At 40.3% G+C, this 19,459-nt stretch overlaps 1 protein-coding gene across 1 annotated transcript in view; it reads left to right on the top strand.

The window, feature by feature from the left end:
* TTLL5 (tubulin tyrosine ligase like 5) overlaps positions 1-19,459 on the top strand; it is a 305,298-nt gene that overhangs the window by 147,565 nt on the left and 138,274 nt on the right. The window contains exon 27 of the mRNA XM_042781014.1: positions 3,175-3,362. Within this exon, the coding sequence (XP_042636948.1) occupies positions 3,175-3,362 (188 nt within the window). The remainder of the gene's footprint in view (positions 1-3,174; positions 3,363-19,459) is intronic.

The following is a 19,459-nucleotide window of genomic DNA, read 5'->3' as shown; positions in this document are numbered from 1 at the left end:
CTCGATGGCACATAACAACAACAACAACAGTGGGGGTGAAGTAGTTTGTCATTGTGATTTTGATTTACATTTACCTGATGACTAATGATGTTGAACATCTTTTCATCTGTTTACTAGCCACTTATATATTTTCTTTGGAGAAATACCTGTTTAAATCCCTTTGCCTGTTTTTAAATTGGGTTATTGTCTTTTTATTTTTGAATTGCTACAGTTCTTTATATATTCTGGATACAAGTCCCTTATAGATCTGTGATTTACAAATATTTTCTCCTATTCTGTGCGTTATCTTTTCACTTTTTTGAAGCACGAAGTTTTAAATTTTTATAAAGTCCAATTTATCTTTTTTTTTTCCTGATTGCTTGTTCTCTTGGTGTCTTACCTGAGAAACTATTACATAAGTAAAGGACACAAAGATTTACTCCTATGTTTTCTTCTAAGAATCTTATCTTTTTATCCTATTTTAATTTTAGGCTCATACATTTAGATCTTTTATACATTTTAAGTTAATTTTTGTGTATGATGTTAAGTAGGAATCCAGCTTGATTTCTTCTGCATATTTAGGTAGCAAGTAGTCCCAGCACTGTTTGTTGAAGACTCTTCTTCTGTTTAATTGTCCTAGCACTCAGTTGATTATAAATGTAACAATTCCTTGCGTTTCCATATGAATTTTAGGATCAGTTTGTCACTTTCTGCAAAAAAGCTGCTGGGATGTTGATAGGGATTACATTGAATCTATAGATTAATATTTTAACATCAGTCAAGTTTTCAAACACTTAGGAATATCCACACTGAGGTGAGTTATAGCTAAACCATAAATAGCCAATCTATATTTGTGAATCCGTACCTGATTTCAAATTAAATGGATATAATCCATATGGTAACATATCCATATGGTAACAGCTTGAATCAGATATGTCAGACGGTCTACTTGGGTAAGTCATAAATAGAAACGTGTGCATATGTGTGTGCATGTATGTGCATCTGTGCTAATACTGGATGATCATTTTTCTTGTGATTTAATTTTCCAAAACCAGTAACAGTAATAATAAATGTTCTGGTTTGAGATTTTTTTTTTCCCCATAGGGGAAATCAGTAAGGTTAATATCTCTAGACTGCTAAGCAGAAGGCTGGTGGTCCAAACTCCTCAGAAGGAAGGTTGGACGATCTACTTCTGTAGTGATACTGTCTCAGAAACCCAAGCAGGGGTTGCTGTGAGTCAGATCCAACTCAATGGCAGTGAGTCTGGTTTTGGTTTTGGTTTAGCCTATTTTGTCATCAAAAGTTTTTTTTAGAAATGTTCCTTTTTCATACTTTTTTTCAGAGAGGGATCAGGAAGGGAAAAGCTGGTCAGCTTAGAAATGTTTCATAATTTCTCTTATGATTTCTTGTTTGGCCTGAGGATTATTTAGAAGCATATTGTTTGATCTCCAGGAGTTGGGGGATTTTCTGCTTTGTGTAATTGGCTTCTAGGTTATTTCCACAGTGGTCAGAGAACATACTCTGTGTGACTTGAATCTTTTGAAAATTTTCAAGGCTTCTTTACGGTCTACTAGAACAATAAAATAGTAGACTGCAATAGCATGAAAGTAAAGGGGTTGAGTTTTCTATGGTGATTGAATTGTTTGGGAAGGGAGTCAAGGTACTATTTAGTATTTAATCTTAGACTTTTTAAAGTTAAATGCACAGTTTCAAGTTTCAAAGATCACCACTAAAACAATATGAATATGTGAATTCTAAACCTATGGGGAGAAGGAAAGTGGAATGAGGAAAACAGCAACAAAAACAAACAGGAGCATAAAACCAAGAAGCATAGAAGAAAAGAGAAATAGAAATTTAAAAGATGTAATACAAGTCTTAAAAAATCCAGATTCAAATAAATGTAATGGATTGAACTTCAACTTGTTATAAGATTGCTCCTGTTGGTTGGGGAATAGAAAAATAAGGTGTGGTATTAGTCACAAAATGGAATAGCAGATAGCAGATAAAATGGGTCAATTTCAGTGGTACTGAAATAACAAGGATAAATCTTGGAGGTATGGTGTTGATTAACAAAAGCAAGTCCCAAGAAGCTACTACAATAGGACTGCATTTTTAAAAAAGGACGGGTAAGAGAAGATAAGGGATGGGAAGGGGAACGTGGGTTGATGCATATTATTGGTAACACAGTTCTTGGGTTGGGTGTTAAGTTCACAAGTGTTCATTATGGTATACTTCATAACTTACATATTGGTCATAAATGGTATTTTGTATGTATCAAATAATAAATTAAATATGGAAAAGGGTACAGATTATTTTTTAAGGAGCATCACCAAATTGTATACAGAATGGTCATGGCTATGTAAGCATTAATAACAAGACAGAAGGTGAACATGTTAATGTGTTAATTAATAGTAACATTAATGGTTATTAGTGTTAATGTTAACAATGGCAGGCTCTGAGTGTTAGTACTATGGATGATTTCTCTCCCTCTCTGCTTTTCTGAGTTTTAGGTTTTTGTGGTTTTTTTTGTCCCCATTGGGCTTTGTGACTTTTATAATTGGGAAGAATAGCAACTTTGATTTTATAGCAAATAATTCCTTTTTGCCAGAATTTTGGTGCTTGTAAATAGTATAATTCCGCTACCTACTTGAAAGAAAAAAAATTTAAATCTTAAAGAAAAATCAGCCATTTGAGATTATAACATTACTGTTAATCTCTACATACACTCAGTTTTGATTTTATTCCTGTTTCCCTTTTGAGGTTTTTAAGAAGTACTATGAGTGGTTGATGGTGGTTGCCTTAGAATACTGACAAGTATCATCACATTAAAACAGACACATTATAATGAAATTCAAGGATATGTTTTTTCATTCACTAAGAGTAATCAATTCTAGGATTGGTTATTTACCATTACATATGATGAAAATTCTTCTTTGTGAAACTTTTGTAGTAAGCACAACCACATTAACAAATGCATGTAATGATTTGGCAGTAGTAAGAATTTCTAGTTGCTAGGTATGGTAAGGATTTATTTTTGTTTTTGTGAGCATTTAGAAACAGTTTCTTGCTGCTTAAACTAGGTCCCTAGGACCCTAGTAAAGTATCTGTGGGCCTGAGATTTCTTCTGTCATTATTTCAGTGTCTTTTTAGGACTTTGTCCCAAGTGGGTAGAATTTTTTCTCTTTTTTTTCTTAGCAGGTTCATACCATTCAAGCAAGCACCATTCAGCAGTAACCAAAGCACAAAGGGAGGGCGAGGATGGTTCTTCCTACAGCAAATGGTACAGCCACAATATGGTCACAGCTGAACTTCAGCGGCTAGCAGAGAAGCAGGCGGCCCGGCAGTATTCTCCATCCAGCCACATAAATCTCCTCACCCAGCAGGTATGGACAGTGTGAGGAGCTCTTTGGACCCAAAGATAAGGTTTATAACTGAATTCTTTGTCCTTCTTTGTATTGTGTTTATGGCTGAGCTGGGACTAGATATCAGGATGTTGACTTTTAGTTGTGCGTGTGTGTGTATGTGTAAGCTTATGAAGTTAGATGAAATTTTCAGGAACTTTGTAGATTCTTTTCCTCCTGACTAATTACCCCTATAGTATTTAACTGGAAGTAGAAACCTATCTTTCCCACCTTCCTTAATGCTAAATGGCATCATAGTTCTCCAAAAGAATTACCATAATTTAACTCCACAGTTGTGTCTATCTCTGTTGTGTTCGATTCCTTAATTGGTGACAACTCTATAGTGATAATCAAGTCTAGGAAAAAATGAAGCTGAAAATTACTTCAAGCACATGCTGAAAGTAGGCAGCACACTGCTCCCTGGTGGTTCCCTACTTCTCTGTCTAAAAATTTAGGACCAAAACTAAAGGTAAGCCTCTCAAAGACTTGGCTTCACTTCAACCTCAGCTCAGCTGGTGAGGCAGCGGTTATTTTTTTCTTTCTCTAATCCCCAGAGATTTAAAGGTAGTGGATGAGGAGGCTACGGTGAAAGAAGAAGCAGAGAATCTTACCAGGGTAGGGTTGAGTCTTAGAAGAGTGAAACAGTTACACGGTAGGTTTATAATGTCTGGGGCATGGTAGAATGGGAAGGAAGTTGGCAATGCAAAGAGACTGTAAGGAGGAGAGGGCCAGTGATTTGTTACATCTTTGGCATTGAGTCACCGACTAGATGATATGCTTTTAATTTATAGATGAGTAGCTGGAAGTACCAAGACATTAAGAGACTGGCTTTGAGATTGTAGAGTAAAACATAACCAACATTAATGCTTGAATGTTTTTACCTGCTATCATCTGATAGGCTTAGAAGCTTGCCAAGTGGCAAGATCTGGATTCTGTGGGAATCTGAGGTGAATTTATCCTTATTGGAAAGTTACCCCACTTCAGTTCATCTTTCGCCTAAGAAAAATTTCCCCCTCTGGAAAAAGAAAACAAACCAACCATTTGCCATTGAGTCAATTCTAACTCACAACAACTCTGTGTGTCAGAGTAGAACTGTGCTACTGAAAAGTAGCTGTGATCTTTCAGAATTAGATTGTCAGGCTTTTTATCTGAGGCATCTCTGGGTGAATTTGAACCTCCAACCCTTTGGTTTGTAGCTGAATGCTTTTATGTCAGTCAGGGTCAAGAAGAACTTTGTTGTTAGGTACCCTCGATTAGATTTTGACTTGTAATAAAGCTGCCCTATAGGGTTTTCTTGGCTGTAATCTTTACAGAAGCAGAGTACCAGAGCTTCTTCCTGCAGAGCCACTGGGTAGGTTTGAACCACCAACCTTTATTCCCTGCCAAGTACTTAACTGTTGTGCTACCAGGGCTCCTTGAGAACTTTACTGCTGGGAGTCCATCAGACTCCTATTCCTAGGGATCCAAACTTGCCATTAGCTAGGAGCCTTAAATTGTAGGGTTCTGGCAGTAGGCTGGTTGATGCTTCGTACTGTACTAAAGGAGGTGCTGTACTGTGTAATAACAGGTAGAATAATAAAAGAGATTTGAACTAGCCACCAAAGACTACTATATTTTTACATAATGTATACCTTCTCCTTTGTTTGCCAGCCATGCCCTCTCCTCCCTCCACCACCAGGTATTTTCATAAGGTGCTATACTAAGTTTTTTTTACAGCAATATGTAAAAAAAAAAAAAAAAAATGTATTAACATATCACACTTACGAAAATACCTCTGAAGGGGAAGGGTGCAGTTGGCAAACAGTGGTAGAAGGTGCATGTTATTTGTGTAAAAATACAATAGTGCGATCTTAGGAAGTTCACTCAACTAATCTTGACCTCAGTGTCTTCATCTGATGATGAGAAAACTGTGATAGGGTCATGAGGATAGTATTTAGAAACCTCTTTGCAAAATATAAATGGTATATACTTGGAAAATACTGTTATTTTACACATAAAAGGCTTTCAACAATGCATGGTTTATAATTTACTTTGGAAAAAAGTAAGTTTTGGGGTAAAATACTGTGTTATTAAGATGTACCATCTTATCGGTGCCTTAGTGCCTAAGGCACTTGACTGCTAAGCAGAAGACTGGTGGTTCAAACCCACCAGCCACTCCTCGGAAGGAAGGTTGGGCAATCTACTTTCATAGTGATACTGCCTCGGAAACCCAAGGAGGGGCTGCTGTGAGTTGGATCCGACTCAGCAGAAGTGGAGGGCTCTTATCGGAAGGGCTTCATTACTGAAAAGTTCAGTCATATGTTACTTTGGCTCTTTCCCTTCAGAAAAAATAATTCCTTAATTTGAAATTTGGAAAATTCTGTCTTCTGTTGCCCTCTTTCTGGTAAATATCTAATAGCATATAATGGTTTGATATAAGCTCTGGCACCTTTTTTCCCTCCTGAATTTAGAGACCATCTAAAAAATAGGTTTGATGCATTGAACACCAATGACCAAAAACGAGAGGAATTGTGGGATGACATCAAGAACATCATCCATGAAGAAAGCAAAAAAAGGAAGAAAAGACCAAAATGAATGTTAGCAGAGACTCTGAAACTTGCCCTTAAACAGAGAGTAGCTATAGAAAATGGAAGATAAGATAGAAAAGTTGAACAGAGGATTTCAAAGAGCAGTTTGAAAAGATGGAGTCAGTTATTATAACGAAATGTGCAAAGACCTGGTGTTAGGAAACCAGAAGGGAAGAACGCATTTGGCATATCTCAAGCTGAAGAACTGAAAAAAAAATTTAAGCCTCAAGTTGCAATATTGAAAGAGTCTATGGGCAAAATATTGAATGATACAGGAAACATCAAAAGAACATGGAAGGAATACACAGAGTCACTGTACCAAAAAGAACTGGTTGATCTTTATCCATTTCAGGAGGTGGCTGGCATATGATCAAGAACCAGGGGTAATGAAGGAAGAAATCAAAGCTGCACTGAGGGAAGTGGCGAAAAACAAGGCTTCAGGAATTGATGAATACCCATTGAGATGTTTCAACAAATGGATGCCCCACTGGAGGCACTCACTTGGCTATGCCAGGAGGTTTGGAAAAGAGCTACCTGGCCAACTGACTGGAAGAGATTCAGTTTTGTACCAATTCCAAAGAAAGGTGATTCCACAGAATGTGGAAATTATTGAGCAATATCATTAATATCACATGCAAGTAAAAATCTTACTGAAGATAATTAAAAAACGGTTGCAGCAGTATATTGACAGAGAACTTCCAGAGATGCAAGGTGGATTCAGAAGAGGACATGGAATGAGGGATATCATTCTTGATGTCAGATGGATCTTGCCTGAAAACAAAGAATACCAGAAAGATGTTTACTTGTGTTTTATTGACTATGCAAAAGCATTTGATTGTGTGGATCCTAATAAATTATGGATAACACTGAGAAGAATGTGAATTCTGGAACACTTAACTATACTCACAAGGAACCTGTACATAGACCAGAATGCTGCTGTGTAAACAGAACAAGGGGACACTGCATGGTTTAAAATCAAGAAGGGAGTGTGTCAGCCTTAGTCTTCTCTCCAGACTATGAGTATAAAAGGTTAAACTTAGCTATCATCCGGAACAACATTGTGTCCAGTAGTCTCTTTAAATCCTTTTGATTTTCCTTTAACTGTTTTTTCCCAGAAGACTTGGTAGCACAGTGGTGAAGTGCTCAGCTGCTAACCAAAAGGTCAGCTGTTGGAACCCACCAGCGGCTCTAGACCTGGTGATTTCTTCTTGTAAAGATTACAGCCTAGGAAACCCTTTGGAGTAGTTCTACTCTGTCCTGTAGGGTCACTAGGAGTTGAAATTGACTTAACAGCAGCAACAGTGGTTATGTCTTTGTTTTCAACTCCCATTTTGTAGCTGTACTTTCTTTTCTCTTTTCATTTGCCTCATAGGCTTAATGGATATCCATCCCCTCTCCCCCTGCCCCATGTTTGATAAGGTTCATTCTGGGTATATTTATTCATTTTATTCTTTTCTAATTTAATTATTTTTTTCTTGTGTCATCTTTACTGATTTCTTTCTTTTGGTTTCCTTAGGTTTATTTTGTTATTTGCCCTCGATTTCTTGAGTCGGGTGCTAAATTTATTTTCATTCATTCCTGTTTTTCACTATATTTAAAGCTATGAATTTTCCTCTGAGCCTTGGTTTAATTATGTCCCATGAACCTTTTCAAGTTTACATTGCTTTTTTGAACAAGGAGTTAAACCAACCAAAAAACCCAAACTCATTGCCGTTGAGTTGATTTAACTTATAGAGACCCCTCCTTGGGTTTCTGAGGTGGTATTTCTACAGAAGTATATTACCCAGTCTTCCTTTTGAAGGAGTTAAGGAAGTATCTACTAAATTTTAAAAAAGATTATTTTAAATTATTGTTCTATTTTAAAAGATTCAAAAGAAAAAACTCATTGCCGTCGAGTCAATTCCAACTCATAGCGACTCCCATTGGGTTTCTGAGGAGGTAAATCTTTACAGAGCTAGATTGCCCAGGCTTCCTTATGCAGAGGAGCTGATGGGTTTGAACCACCAACCTTCTAGTTAGCAGTCAGATGCCTTAGGCACTGCTATAAGGATATAGAAAATTGAAATCCTTGAATATTGTTGAAAATTCGTTTTATTTTGCTTATAATTTCATCCGCTTAGCCATGGAAGCTCCTAGAGGCATTTTCCACAAAACTTTTATTCAATTGTGTTTGTTTATGTAACCACTCAAAACCATTTTATTCAGCTCTTCAGAGAGTTCCAGGCTTTGATAGTAAGGCATGAGAACGATATAAGACATACTTCTCCACATGAAATAACTCAGTCTCATGAGGTGACAGCCATGTAAACAGATGATGATAATAGCCTGGAATATGCATGGCAGAGATATTCCAGTGAATAACAAAACCACCAGAAGAGGTACTCAGCTTGTGGGTGGGCGTGTGGGAGGAAGGCCAAGGCAGCCTTCCTGGAAGAGATGACACGTAAACTGAATCTTAAAGGTAGGCAGGTGGGTGGCAGAAGAAGGGTATGAACAGGCTCTGGAGTGAAAGCTAGCACGCACGTAGGAGGAAACAGCAAGCTGCCTCGTGATGTTGGAAGACAGGGAGCAGCTCGGATTGTAGCTGGAAGAGACGGCCAGGGCTGGTTCAGAGAGAACCATGAGTGCTCTGTTAAGGAACTGAACCATCATCTTGTAGATGATAGGCATTCTAGCTGCAGCACTCAGGTGGCTGAGGGCAGGATGGATGGGAGGATGAGGACTGCCTCCCGCCTTTTATCTGCTCTGGTCTCTGGTGAAGATGCTGAGGAGCAGTGAGAAGTAGCCAAAGGGAAGAAGCAGAACAGGCATTTCGGGCATTTGAAAATCAAACCTTGAGTGACCCAGAGTTTACATTAGAAACAGGACTCTTAAGAATTGATATGCTTAAAAACAGTTAGAACCTCATTTACCTTGTAATTACTTACACAACTTGTGCTGCGATTTAACGTTGTCGCCTCCAGCACATAAGAGCAGATCACCAAATGAGCATGGGCCACTTCAGAAGTGTTTGCACCATCATGTCCATGCTTGAAATACAGAGAGGGCTGTGCTCATAATGTGTGGTGATTGAACAAATACTTAGCAAATCTGATCCGAGAGCAGGTCAAATTCAGTTCTTTCCTTTGGCACATGAGAGGCTGGTTATCTTTTGGAGATGAATGAAGTCCTTCGGAGATTGATGTGTGTCCCTGAAAACAGGATTGTCTAGCAGCCAGCCAGTTGTGATGGCCTCTTGCACCTGTGGGGGAGGGAGGGCGCTGCAGTGGCTAGCGGGGTGCAAGAGTGGAGTGTCCATGGGAGGTCTCCCTATCTCTGCCTCCCTCAGTGCCTGTGAGGGACTCTGGACACACAGAGTGCTCTGCAGTTAGTGCTGTTGGTTGGCAGAAGAATGTGGCGAATTAGACCAGCTTTATGGTGCAGAGTGGGAAGCGAGGAGTTGGAGCCTGGCCTCTGTGCAGGCAAGTGTGAGATTTCAGGACCTGGCTTATCATCAGGAGCAGCTCCAGCCCTTCCAGCAGGGAGTGTAATCAAAGAGAAAACAGCAGACCACCCAGGTGAGGAATGGAACGAAAAGCTGGCTCACTCTCTGCTCCCAGCCAGCCAGTGCCCGGGATATGGCCAGGCCTCCTGCAAGTGTGCTGACAGAGAAACAGAGGAGGAGCCCCTTTTTGCTCCTCACATTTTTCATTTAGATGGAGGGGGGAGAAGGGGATTTGATGATTTCTCTCCTTTTTTCCTCCGTACCCTGATACCTGACTGCCTCTTCCTGAGAAGTATCCTTGTGATCCTAAAGCACTGCTGAGGCACAGAATGTTTGGTTCATACCAGTTGCTCATTCACTCCTACTTACTCATGTACAGAGGAATGCTTTATCATGGCTTCTGTTTCAACTGCTATTGTAGTCACACTAATTTCTTCAAGGTCTGTAGTGGACCTTGAGTTAACCTCAATTTTAAGAATTCTATATTGAAGGTGAAATAGGGAGAGGAGGAGTGAAATTTTTCATGGTTCTCTAGGATTGTGGAAAATGACACCCAGTTTATCACAAGCTCAGGTGTTTGGCAGTAAAACTTTCTTCCTGCTTCCTTGGCTTATCTGAACACACTTGTTAGTTGCTGTCAGTTCTGACTCATGGCAACTCTGTGAGGGAGTTGTCTGTTCCGAGCAGGTCAAATTCAGCTGACTGTCCTCCATGGGGATTTCAGGGCCGTGGCTTGATGGAAACCAATTGGCAGGCCTGTCTTCCGAGATACTTGGTGGGTTCAAATCACCAACCTTTCAGCTAATAGTTGAGTACCTAACCATCTGTGTCACTCAGAAACCTTTGCCAGACTTCTTTCAAAATAAAAAATAACTGTTGTGCCCCCAACATGCCCTCCGCCTGCACACACACATGCACTGTAATCTCTTTTAGTGTAATTTCATCTCTTGCTATTTGCCAAACTCACTCTCGGAGGCCACTGATGACCTAGGAAATGCCAACTTTTGTCATCTATTTTTAATCCACATCCTGCGTTACCATGTGGCACTATTACTGACCACCTCCTACCTGCACATTTCCCTTAGCTTCTCTAGCCTCTCCATAATTCCTCTTCCTGAAAAGCTAGATTCAGTTTTGTGTACATATATATACTGGGAAAGCAATAGTACATAGACCTCAAATATACAAAATGTAACAGGAGAGTCTGATTGAAGAAGGTGGGGTGCTGCCTGGGTATCCTCTAACATACCTCTGAATTCTAGGGCACGGTCTTCAGAATCTTTTCCCTCTCCTTCTGGTCTCCCCTTTGGCCTTCCACAGCAGCCACAACAGTGGACTCAAACATAATAAGGGTCGGGAAGGCAGCACAGGGCCATCTTTTGTTCTGTGTATAAGATAGTTATACATAAGGTCATGTAAGTCAGTGCTGACTGACAGCCGTGACAACAGGAGCGTCTTCTCCCTGAGTGACTATTTCCTTCCCATACCATGGCTTCATCTAGCACTTCCCTGTGGATTACTCCCAAGTATGCATCTTTACATTGTCTTTCCCAAGTGCCAGGTCCAAATTTCCAACTGCCTGCTGGATATTGCCATTTAACTGTATTACTAGCATCTAAAATAGATTTTGAAAATATTCACTGTATTTAAAACCTATTTGTTTTCCTCCTTTCTTTCCTCTGTCAGTAACACTACAATTCTCCTAGGGACTTATGTACGGAGCCTTTAATTTATCATTGTCTTTCTTTGCTTCCTCTTTCTCTCTACATCCAGACAGTTGCCAACTCTTACTGGTCCTGACTCTGTAATGTCTCTGACAAATATCTTCAATGTTCCACTTTTATGTCTGTTGTCCTGCTTAAGGCCTTAATTATCTCTTAACTAGACATCTGTAATTACCTCTCAAATGGTCTCCTAGCCACTTTGCCCTATTCTTTGCTACTGAAGAATTTTTTTTTTTTTTTTCACATAAATCTCAAGTCTGGTTATGGTCCTCCCTTGCTTAAGAATCTCAAGGGGGCTTCCTGTTAATAGCCCAAGCTATTAAATGTCATCCAAAGCCTTTATTTAGAATCTGGCTCTAGGCTACTTCTCCAGTCTGTCTCCTCCCATCACACATGCTTTTTGTACAGCTCAATCAGAATTTCTGCTAGTCTTAGTTTAGGCAATCTTCTCATGGGAAGTATTCCCAAGTCACTCTGTTCAATCTTACGTATCCTTGCAGTCTCACCATATGTGCCCACTTCACACATATGCACACCTTTTCACTCATCATACTGTTTTTATGTCAGGGTAGCGGCCTTCTTTAATAGATAGTGAGCTTGCTGAGGTCAGTGTTCTTTGCTTCCTCAGAACCTGACTCACAGGTGACAGTATTGTTAGGTGCCATCGAGTCAGTTCCAGTTCATGGCGACCCCGTATGTGTCAGAGTAGAAATTTGCTCTGTGGATTTTCAAGGCTGTGACCTTTCAGAAGCAGATCTCCTGGCTTGTCTTCCAAGGTACCTTTGGGTAGGTTAGAACTACTTACCTTGCAGCCAGTAGTTTTGTGCTTAACCATTTACACCACCTTGGGAGCTCTGGTAGCATAGTGGCTAAGGCACTTGACTGCTAACCAGAAGGCTGGCAGTTCAAACGCACCAGCCACTCCTCAGAAGGAAGATGGGGCAATCTACTTCCGTAGTGATACTGCCTCGGAAACCCAAGGAGGGGTCGCTATGAGTCGGGTCCGACTCGACAGCACATAACAACAACAACAACATTTATACCACCCAGGGAGCCCAACTCATTGGTAAGACTCAATAAATGTGCTGATTCAACTAGACTCTAAGATATTTGATTGAGGATAGGAGCCATGTTAATTTTCAACAGTTTTTTCCTAACCTGGTATATCGTTTGTCCATAATAACAGGTGTCCCTGAGTGTCACAAACAGTTAAACATTCAACTACTAGCTGAAAATTTGGTGGATCGAACCCACCCAGAGGGACTTTGGAGGACAGGCCTGGTGATCTGCGTCTGAAAGCTCATAGCCTTGCAAACCCTGTGGAGCAGTTCTGCTCTGCACACACAGGGTCACACTGAGTTGGGAATGACTCGACAGCAGCTAACAACAGCAACATCTACTGTAGTGTGCACTCAGCGAATATTTTTTTAAATAAATGAATGGAGAGCCTCCTGTTTCCCCAGGCAGGAATCATCTCCCTACTCTGTTCATTCTGTTGGCCCTTCATTCCAAACCAAACCGAACTCGCTGCCATCAAGTTGATTCCAACTTACAGCAACCCCTGCTGGGTTTCCAAGGCTGTAAATCTTTATGGAAGCAGACTGCTTCATCTTTCTTCTGCAGAGTGGCTGGTGGGTTTGAACCACTGACCTTTTGGTTAGCAGGCAAATGCCTTACCTACTATACCACCAGAGCCCCTTCAGCCCTTCATTAGTCCCTCTCTGTAACCATCTATGGTTGTTTTGCATAGCTTTCCTGCTGAGTTACAAACTATAATGACAGGTGTTTCCAGTGCCATGCCCTAGTACTGCACCTTGCTCTTGGTAGGCACTGTCACATGCTTGCTTGCTTGCTTGAAAGGAATTTCTTTCTTGCGTTTTGTCAATTTTTATATTTTTTAAAAAAAAAAAACTTTTCATTTTCCATTGTTAAAATTGACATACTTGCCTTACATAGTGAAACAGCTGACATTGACCAGCTGCCTGCTTTGTGCTAGGATTTGTGCTAAGCACTTTATGTGTGTTATCTCTTTAACCCTATGAGATAGGTACTTAATTTTTTACAGGTGAAGAAATAGAATTTGAGAGGGTAAGTGACTCTGCTAAGATTATACAAATGGCAAGTAGCCGAACTAGGACCCAAACCTATGTCTGTCTGACTCCATGCTCTTCATTTACCTTAATGTTGTTCTGCCTTTTCTGTTTGTTTTAGAACTCTGATACCTTATCAGACTAAAATGACCATGAGCCTCTTGTTCCCTGCAGCCTTGCTGCAGAGTTGTAGCCAAGCCGGTACTTGAGCCTGCAGAGGGAAAGGAGAGATTGAATTTACTCTCTTTCGTGGTTGGAAGTGCTTCTGCACTTCTCAGAGCAGCTTGAGAAACTCCATCTAGTTATCAGTTGTTTGTTATGTGAACTCCTCATCAGATTATTTTATGGTAAAGTCAGCTGATCCTTTGAGCAGGCAGAATTCAGCCTTGTTAATCGCTACAGAGGCAATAAGATTGAAAGTATTTGTCATGGGAGCAGCAGCAGCCCCCATCAGCTCACAAAAACTGGAGGTATAAATTGGAAACACTACAAAGGAATTTGGCTATTTTGTCAGGGTTCCCAAGAATGACTTTGGTAAATCTTGATCTGGAATCTTTCTGGAGCTTGAAGCACTAAATGTCTATATGCACATTGTGTAGACGTTAAGCAGAGAGGGAAAGCATGCCAGGGAGCTTGGTGCTCATGTAGTAGAATTGCAGAGATTCCCTGACCCTGTTACAGCTGATTAATGCTATAACCCTTATCACCTGGTGACTGAAATGCAGATTCCTTCAGGTTCATTTTTATCAGCATCCAGGAATTGTACAGGAATTGAAACTCCCTTAAAACATATGTTTATTGGTTTTTCTGTCTAATGATTTAATAAGTGTTCGTGAGTACCCTTGAAGGAATGTTTCAAATACAGCTGTGGAAGGATGAGTCTTTCTATTCTCTGTTCTCTCTCCAGTGGTGAAAATCTTGAAATAAGTGCAGACCTGAAACATCGGGCTTTCCTTTTATCTGTGTGAACAGATGTTGATCCACTGGTGTTGCCAACCCAACGATTGCCTTTTTGTCCTAGTAACATGTACTAAACAAGATAGAAGGGCTAGCTATAGCATTTCCCTGTTCCAGATCATTCAGAGCCCAAGGCTGGGAGACTGAAAGCTTCCATGGAGTGCTCACTGATCTGGTCATGTTCTGATGACCGTGTGTACGTGAGCGCCACAGATGGCATCAGTCTCAGGATGATATTGACGTAGTTCTGAGGCCACTGTGGATGCAGCAGAAGACAAACTTGTCTTCCTGTAAATCCAAGTAATTCTTAACCTGTTTTGAGTCAGCGATCCCTTTGAGAATCAAAGGAAAGCTATATTCTTTCTCCTGAAGAAATGCACATTCAAACTTAGAAATTGGCATTCACTTTTAGAGGTTTCATAGACTCCCCTGCAAAGATCCTTCTTGATGTTCCATGGGCCCGTCATCTCCCAGTTAAAAACTTCAGAAAACTTTCAGGTTGTGTACAGCCATTAGTATCAATCATTTAACCAAAATGATGACTTAAATTTTCAAACATCTGCTTCACACATTCTTGATAGATCGCAGTGATGGCCATGGCAGCAGGGGGTTTTGTGTTTTTATTATTATTATTATTATTATTTTTCTATCCTCAGTGCTCACAATAGTGCCAAGCACAGAATAAAGGCCTACTTAAATATTCGTTGAGTCAATGAAATAATCTTGTGAAACCCATTCCTAGATCTCTTCAGACCATTATGACAGGGAAATCTGTGAAAGCCAGAACTCAGCAGAATTGGCTTGGTTTTCTGGGTCTCCCAAGTTTTCTGCCTTTCACGGGGTGCAAATTTACTACTTTTTTTAATCACTTGTTTTAGTGGAAAATACTTGAGTTTTCCTTCTCTGGCAAGTTTCTGCCTCACATGGGTTCCAGCTTTCACAGGTTTTCCTGTATCTAAAATTTTATGGACCATGCTATTATGAGGAAGTTGTCAGATGCATTGGGAATGCCATGTCACCCATTTCTCACATGTTAAGCTATTATTAAGGAGCCTGTTAGTGCTTGGCTGCTAACAGAAAGGTTGGTAGTTCCAATCCACCTGGCAGCTCTGTGGGAGAAAAGAGCTGGTGATCTACTTCTGTAAAGATTATGGCCAAGAAACCCTGTAAACTAGAAACCAAACCCACTCAAGCCTTCAAATCTAACTCATAGGCCCCGCTAGGGTTTCCAAGGCTGTAAATCTTCCCAGAAGGAGACTGCTTCATCTTTATCTTGTGGGGTAGGTGCTGGGTTTGAACCTTTTGGTTAGCAGCCCAGTGCCTTCACCACAGTGTCACCAGAGCTCCTTTAGAAAATCCTGTGGGGCAATTCTGTTCTGTCACGAGGGGTTGCTATGAGTCACTGTCAACTTGACACCCAACAACAACAAAAGCTATTATTAATTGTTAATGTTGAATTCCATCTACATTTTGATGAGTAAGATACATGAGATTTGCAGACAGCCTTGTTGTTGTTGTTATGTGCCGTCGAGTCAGACCCTACTCATAGCGACCCCTCCTTGGGTTTCCGAGGCAGTCACTACAGAAGCAGATTGCCCCATCTTCTTTCCGAGGAGTGGTTGGTGGGTTTGAACCACCAGCCTTCTGGTTAGCAGTCAAGTACCTTAGGCACTACGCTACCAAAGCCCTTAGTGAACATATAAGGTTTGTTTGAGTGATCTCAGAGGGTTAAGCTTTTACAGTTTCAGTGCCAAGAAGGAAAATATACACATTTTGCAGACAAGGAGCAAAATCTGTGTATCGAAGCTGTTATTTCACCCAGTTGAGAGCCTTGCCCAAGGCTTCACACCAGGCAGAAATCACCTCTCAAATTATTCAGGGCACTAACAGGAGCAATACTTGCCTCTTACTCCAATCACTGATTATATCATTTCCCCAACTTCATGGTAGCCACTCCTCCCCCCCTTGTGTTAGGTGTCGTTGAGTCAGTTCCGACTCACAACAACCCTGTCTGTGCACAACAGAATGAAACACTGCCTGGTCCTATGCCATCCCCACAGTCATTGCTGTGCTTAAGCCCATCATTGTAGCTACTGTGTCAGTCCATCTCCTTAAGTGTCTTCTTTTTTTGCTGACTGTCTGCATTTTTAAGCATAATATCCTTCTCCAGGCCCTGATCTCTCCTGACAGCATGATCAGAGAATAAGCAGTGAAGTCTTGCCGTCTTGCTCCTAAGGAGCATTCTTCTGTACTTCATCCAAGGAGATATGTTCATTCTTCTGGTAGTCCATGGTATATGCAGTATTCTTCACCAATGCCATGATTCAATTCATCAATTCCTCATCTTCCTTACTCATTGTTCAGCTTTCACATGTATATGAGACAATTGAAAATACATGGCTTGGGTCAGGTGCACCTTACTATTCAAGTGACATCTTACCTCTTCAACACTTTAAAGAGGCCTTTTGCAGCAGATTTGCCCATTGCAATAAGTTGTTTGATTTCTTAACTGCTGCTTCCATGGACATCGATTTTGGATCCAAGTAAAATGATGTTGCTTACCGGCCTAGTTGTGAGGAGGACTTTTGTTTTATGTTGATGTATAATCCATAGTGAAAGCTGTAGCTTTGACCTTCATTAGTAAGTGCTTCAAGTCCTCTTCACTCTCAGCAAGCAGGGTTGTCATCTCTGAATCAAAGGTTGTTAATGAGTCTTCCTCCAATCCTGATGCCATGTTCTTCTTCACATGGTCCAGCTCTTGGATGATTTGCTCAGCATATAGACTGAGTAAATATGGTGAAAGGATATCGCCCTAAAGCACATCTTTTCCTGATTTTAAACCACTTAGTATTCCCTTGTTCAATTTGAGTAACTACCTCTTCGTCTATGTACAGGTTCCTCATGAACACAATTAAGTGTTCTGGAATTCCCATTCTTCCCAATGTTATCCATAATTATTATGATCCACACAATCAAATGCTTTTGCATAGTCCGCAAAACACAGGTATACATCTTTCTGATATTCTACTTTCAGCCAAGATCCATCTGACATCAGCAGTGATATTCCTCATTTTACGTCCTCTTCTGAATCTGGTTTGAATTTCTGGCAGTTCCATGTTGATGTACTGCTGCAACCATTTTTAAATTATTTCCAGCAAAATTTTATTGTGTGTGATATTAATTACATTATTTGATAATATCTGTGTTCTGTTGGATCACCTTTCCTTGTAATAGGCATAATTATGGATTTCTTTCCATCAGTTAAGGTGTTCTGGTGGTACAGTGCTTAAAGCATTCAGCTGCTGACCAGAAGGTCAGTGTTTCAAATCCACCACCTGACCCACTGGAGAAAGACGAGTCAATCTGCTTCTGTGAAGATTTATAGCCTTGGAAACCCTATAGGGAAGTTCTACTCTACCTATGGGTTGCTGTGAGTCAGAATTGACTTGATTGCAGTGGGTTTGGGTTTTGGGGTTTTTTTTTCCAACTTTATTTCCATTTTGAGTTGTGCCCCATTACCACTTCCAGGCGACTGGCCAGGTACCTGTCTTCCAAATTTCTTGGCTTAAATGTGTGAGTGCTTCCTTCCACTGTTGCCATTCATTTTGTAGAACATCTAAGTTGGTATTCCAACAATTCCTGGAGCCTTGTTTTTCACTAGTGCCTTCAGTGCAGCTTGGACTTCTTCCTTCAGAACCATTCGTTCTTGATGATATACTGCCTCCTGAAATGGTTGAACATTGACCAGTTCTTTTTGGTACAGTGACTCTGTGTATTCCTTCCATCTTCTTTGGATGTTTCCTGCATTATTTAGTGTTTTAGTCATAGACTTCTTGAATATTGCAACTCAAAGCTTGCATTTTTTCTTCAGTTCTTTCAGCTTGAGAAAAGCTGAGTGTGTTTTCCCTTTTGGTTTACTAACTCCATGTCTTTGCACATTTCATTATAATAATTGACTTTGTCTTCTTGAGTTGCTCTTTGAAATCTTCTATTCAGCTCTTTTACTTCATCATTACTTCATTTACTTTAGCTATTCTGTGTTCAATAGCAACTTTCAGAGTCTCTTTTGACATCCATTTTGGTCTTTTCTTTCTTCCTTGTCTTTTTAATGACTGTCTGCTCCTCGTGTGATATTCTTGATGTCATCCATAACTTGTCTGATCTTTGGTCATTAGTGGTTCATTGCATCAAATCTGTTCTTGAGCTGGTCTCTAAATTTGGGGGGTCATATTTTGGCTCTCATGGACTTGTTTTATTTTTCGTCAGCTTCAGCCTGAAACTTACATATGAGGAATTGATAGCCTGCCCACAGCCCCCAGCCTTGGATGAGACTAAGCTTCTCCATTGCCTCTTTCCACAGAAGGAAGATACAGTCGAGCTGATTCCCATGTATTCTACCTCGCAAGGGCCACGTGTATAGTCACCATTTGTTGAAAAAAAAAATGCATTTGCAATGAATAAGTCATTGGTCCTACAAAATTCTATCATGCGATCTCCGGTGTGGTGTCATTTTTTATCGCCAAGGCCATATTTTCCAGCTACCAGTCTTTTGTTTCCAGCTTTTACATTCCAAACACCAGTAATTATCAATGTATCTTGATTTCATGTTTGATCATTTCAAACTGTAGAAGTACATAAAAATCTTCAGTTTCTTCATCTTTGGCTTTAGGTGGTGCATAGGTTTGAATAATAGTCACATTAACTGGTATCCATTGTATGCATATGGATATTGCCCTGTCACCAACAGCGTTGTACTTCAGTATAGGCGTAGTGCCTGAGACATTTGACTGCTAACCAGAAAGTTGGTGGTTCAGACCCACCACCCACTCCGTAGGAGGAAGATTGTACAGTCTACTTCCGTAAAGATTTGCCACCTTGGAAACCCAAAGGGGTCGCTATGAGTCAGAATTGACTCAATGGCAGTGAGGTTGGTTTTTTTGGTTATCAATCTGAAATGTTCCTTTTGACAATGAATATAACACCATTCCTCTTCAATCTGTCATTCCTGGCATAGTAGACCATGTGATTGTCTGATTCACAATGGCCAATACCAGTTCATTTCATCTCACTAATGCATAGGATATCAATCTTTATGCATCCCATTTCATTTTTCACCACTTCCAAAAATTCCTACATTCCACGTTCCTATTATTAATGGAGGAACTCTGGTGGTGTAGTGCCTAAGGCATTTGACTGCTAACCAGAAGGCTGGTAGTTCAAACGCACCAGCCACTCCTTGGAAGGAAGATGGGGCAAT

This window comes from Orycteropus afer, unplaced genomic scaffold (assembly GCF_000298275.1).
Source record: "Orycteropus afer afer isolate SDZICR_OR568_19922 unplaced genomic scaffold, OryAfe1.0 scaffold00079, whole genome shotgun sequence".
In the NCBI taxonomy this organism is placed as follows: domain Eukaryota; kingdom Metazoa; phylum Chordata; class Mammalia; order Tubulidentata; family Orycteropodidae; genus Orycteropus; species Orycteropus afer.
The sequence above is the reverse complement of the archived record's forward strand: the minus strand, read 5'-3'. Positions and strand labels throughout refer to the sequence as shown.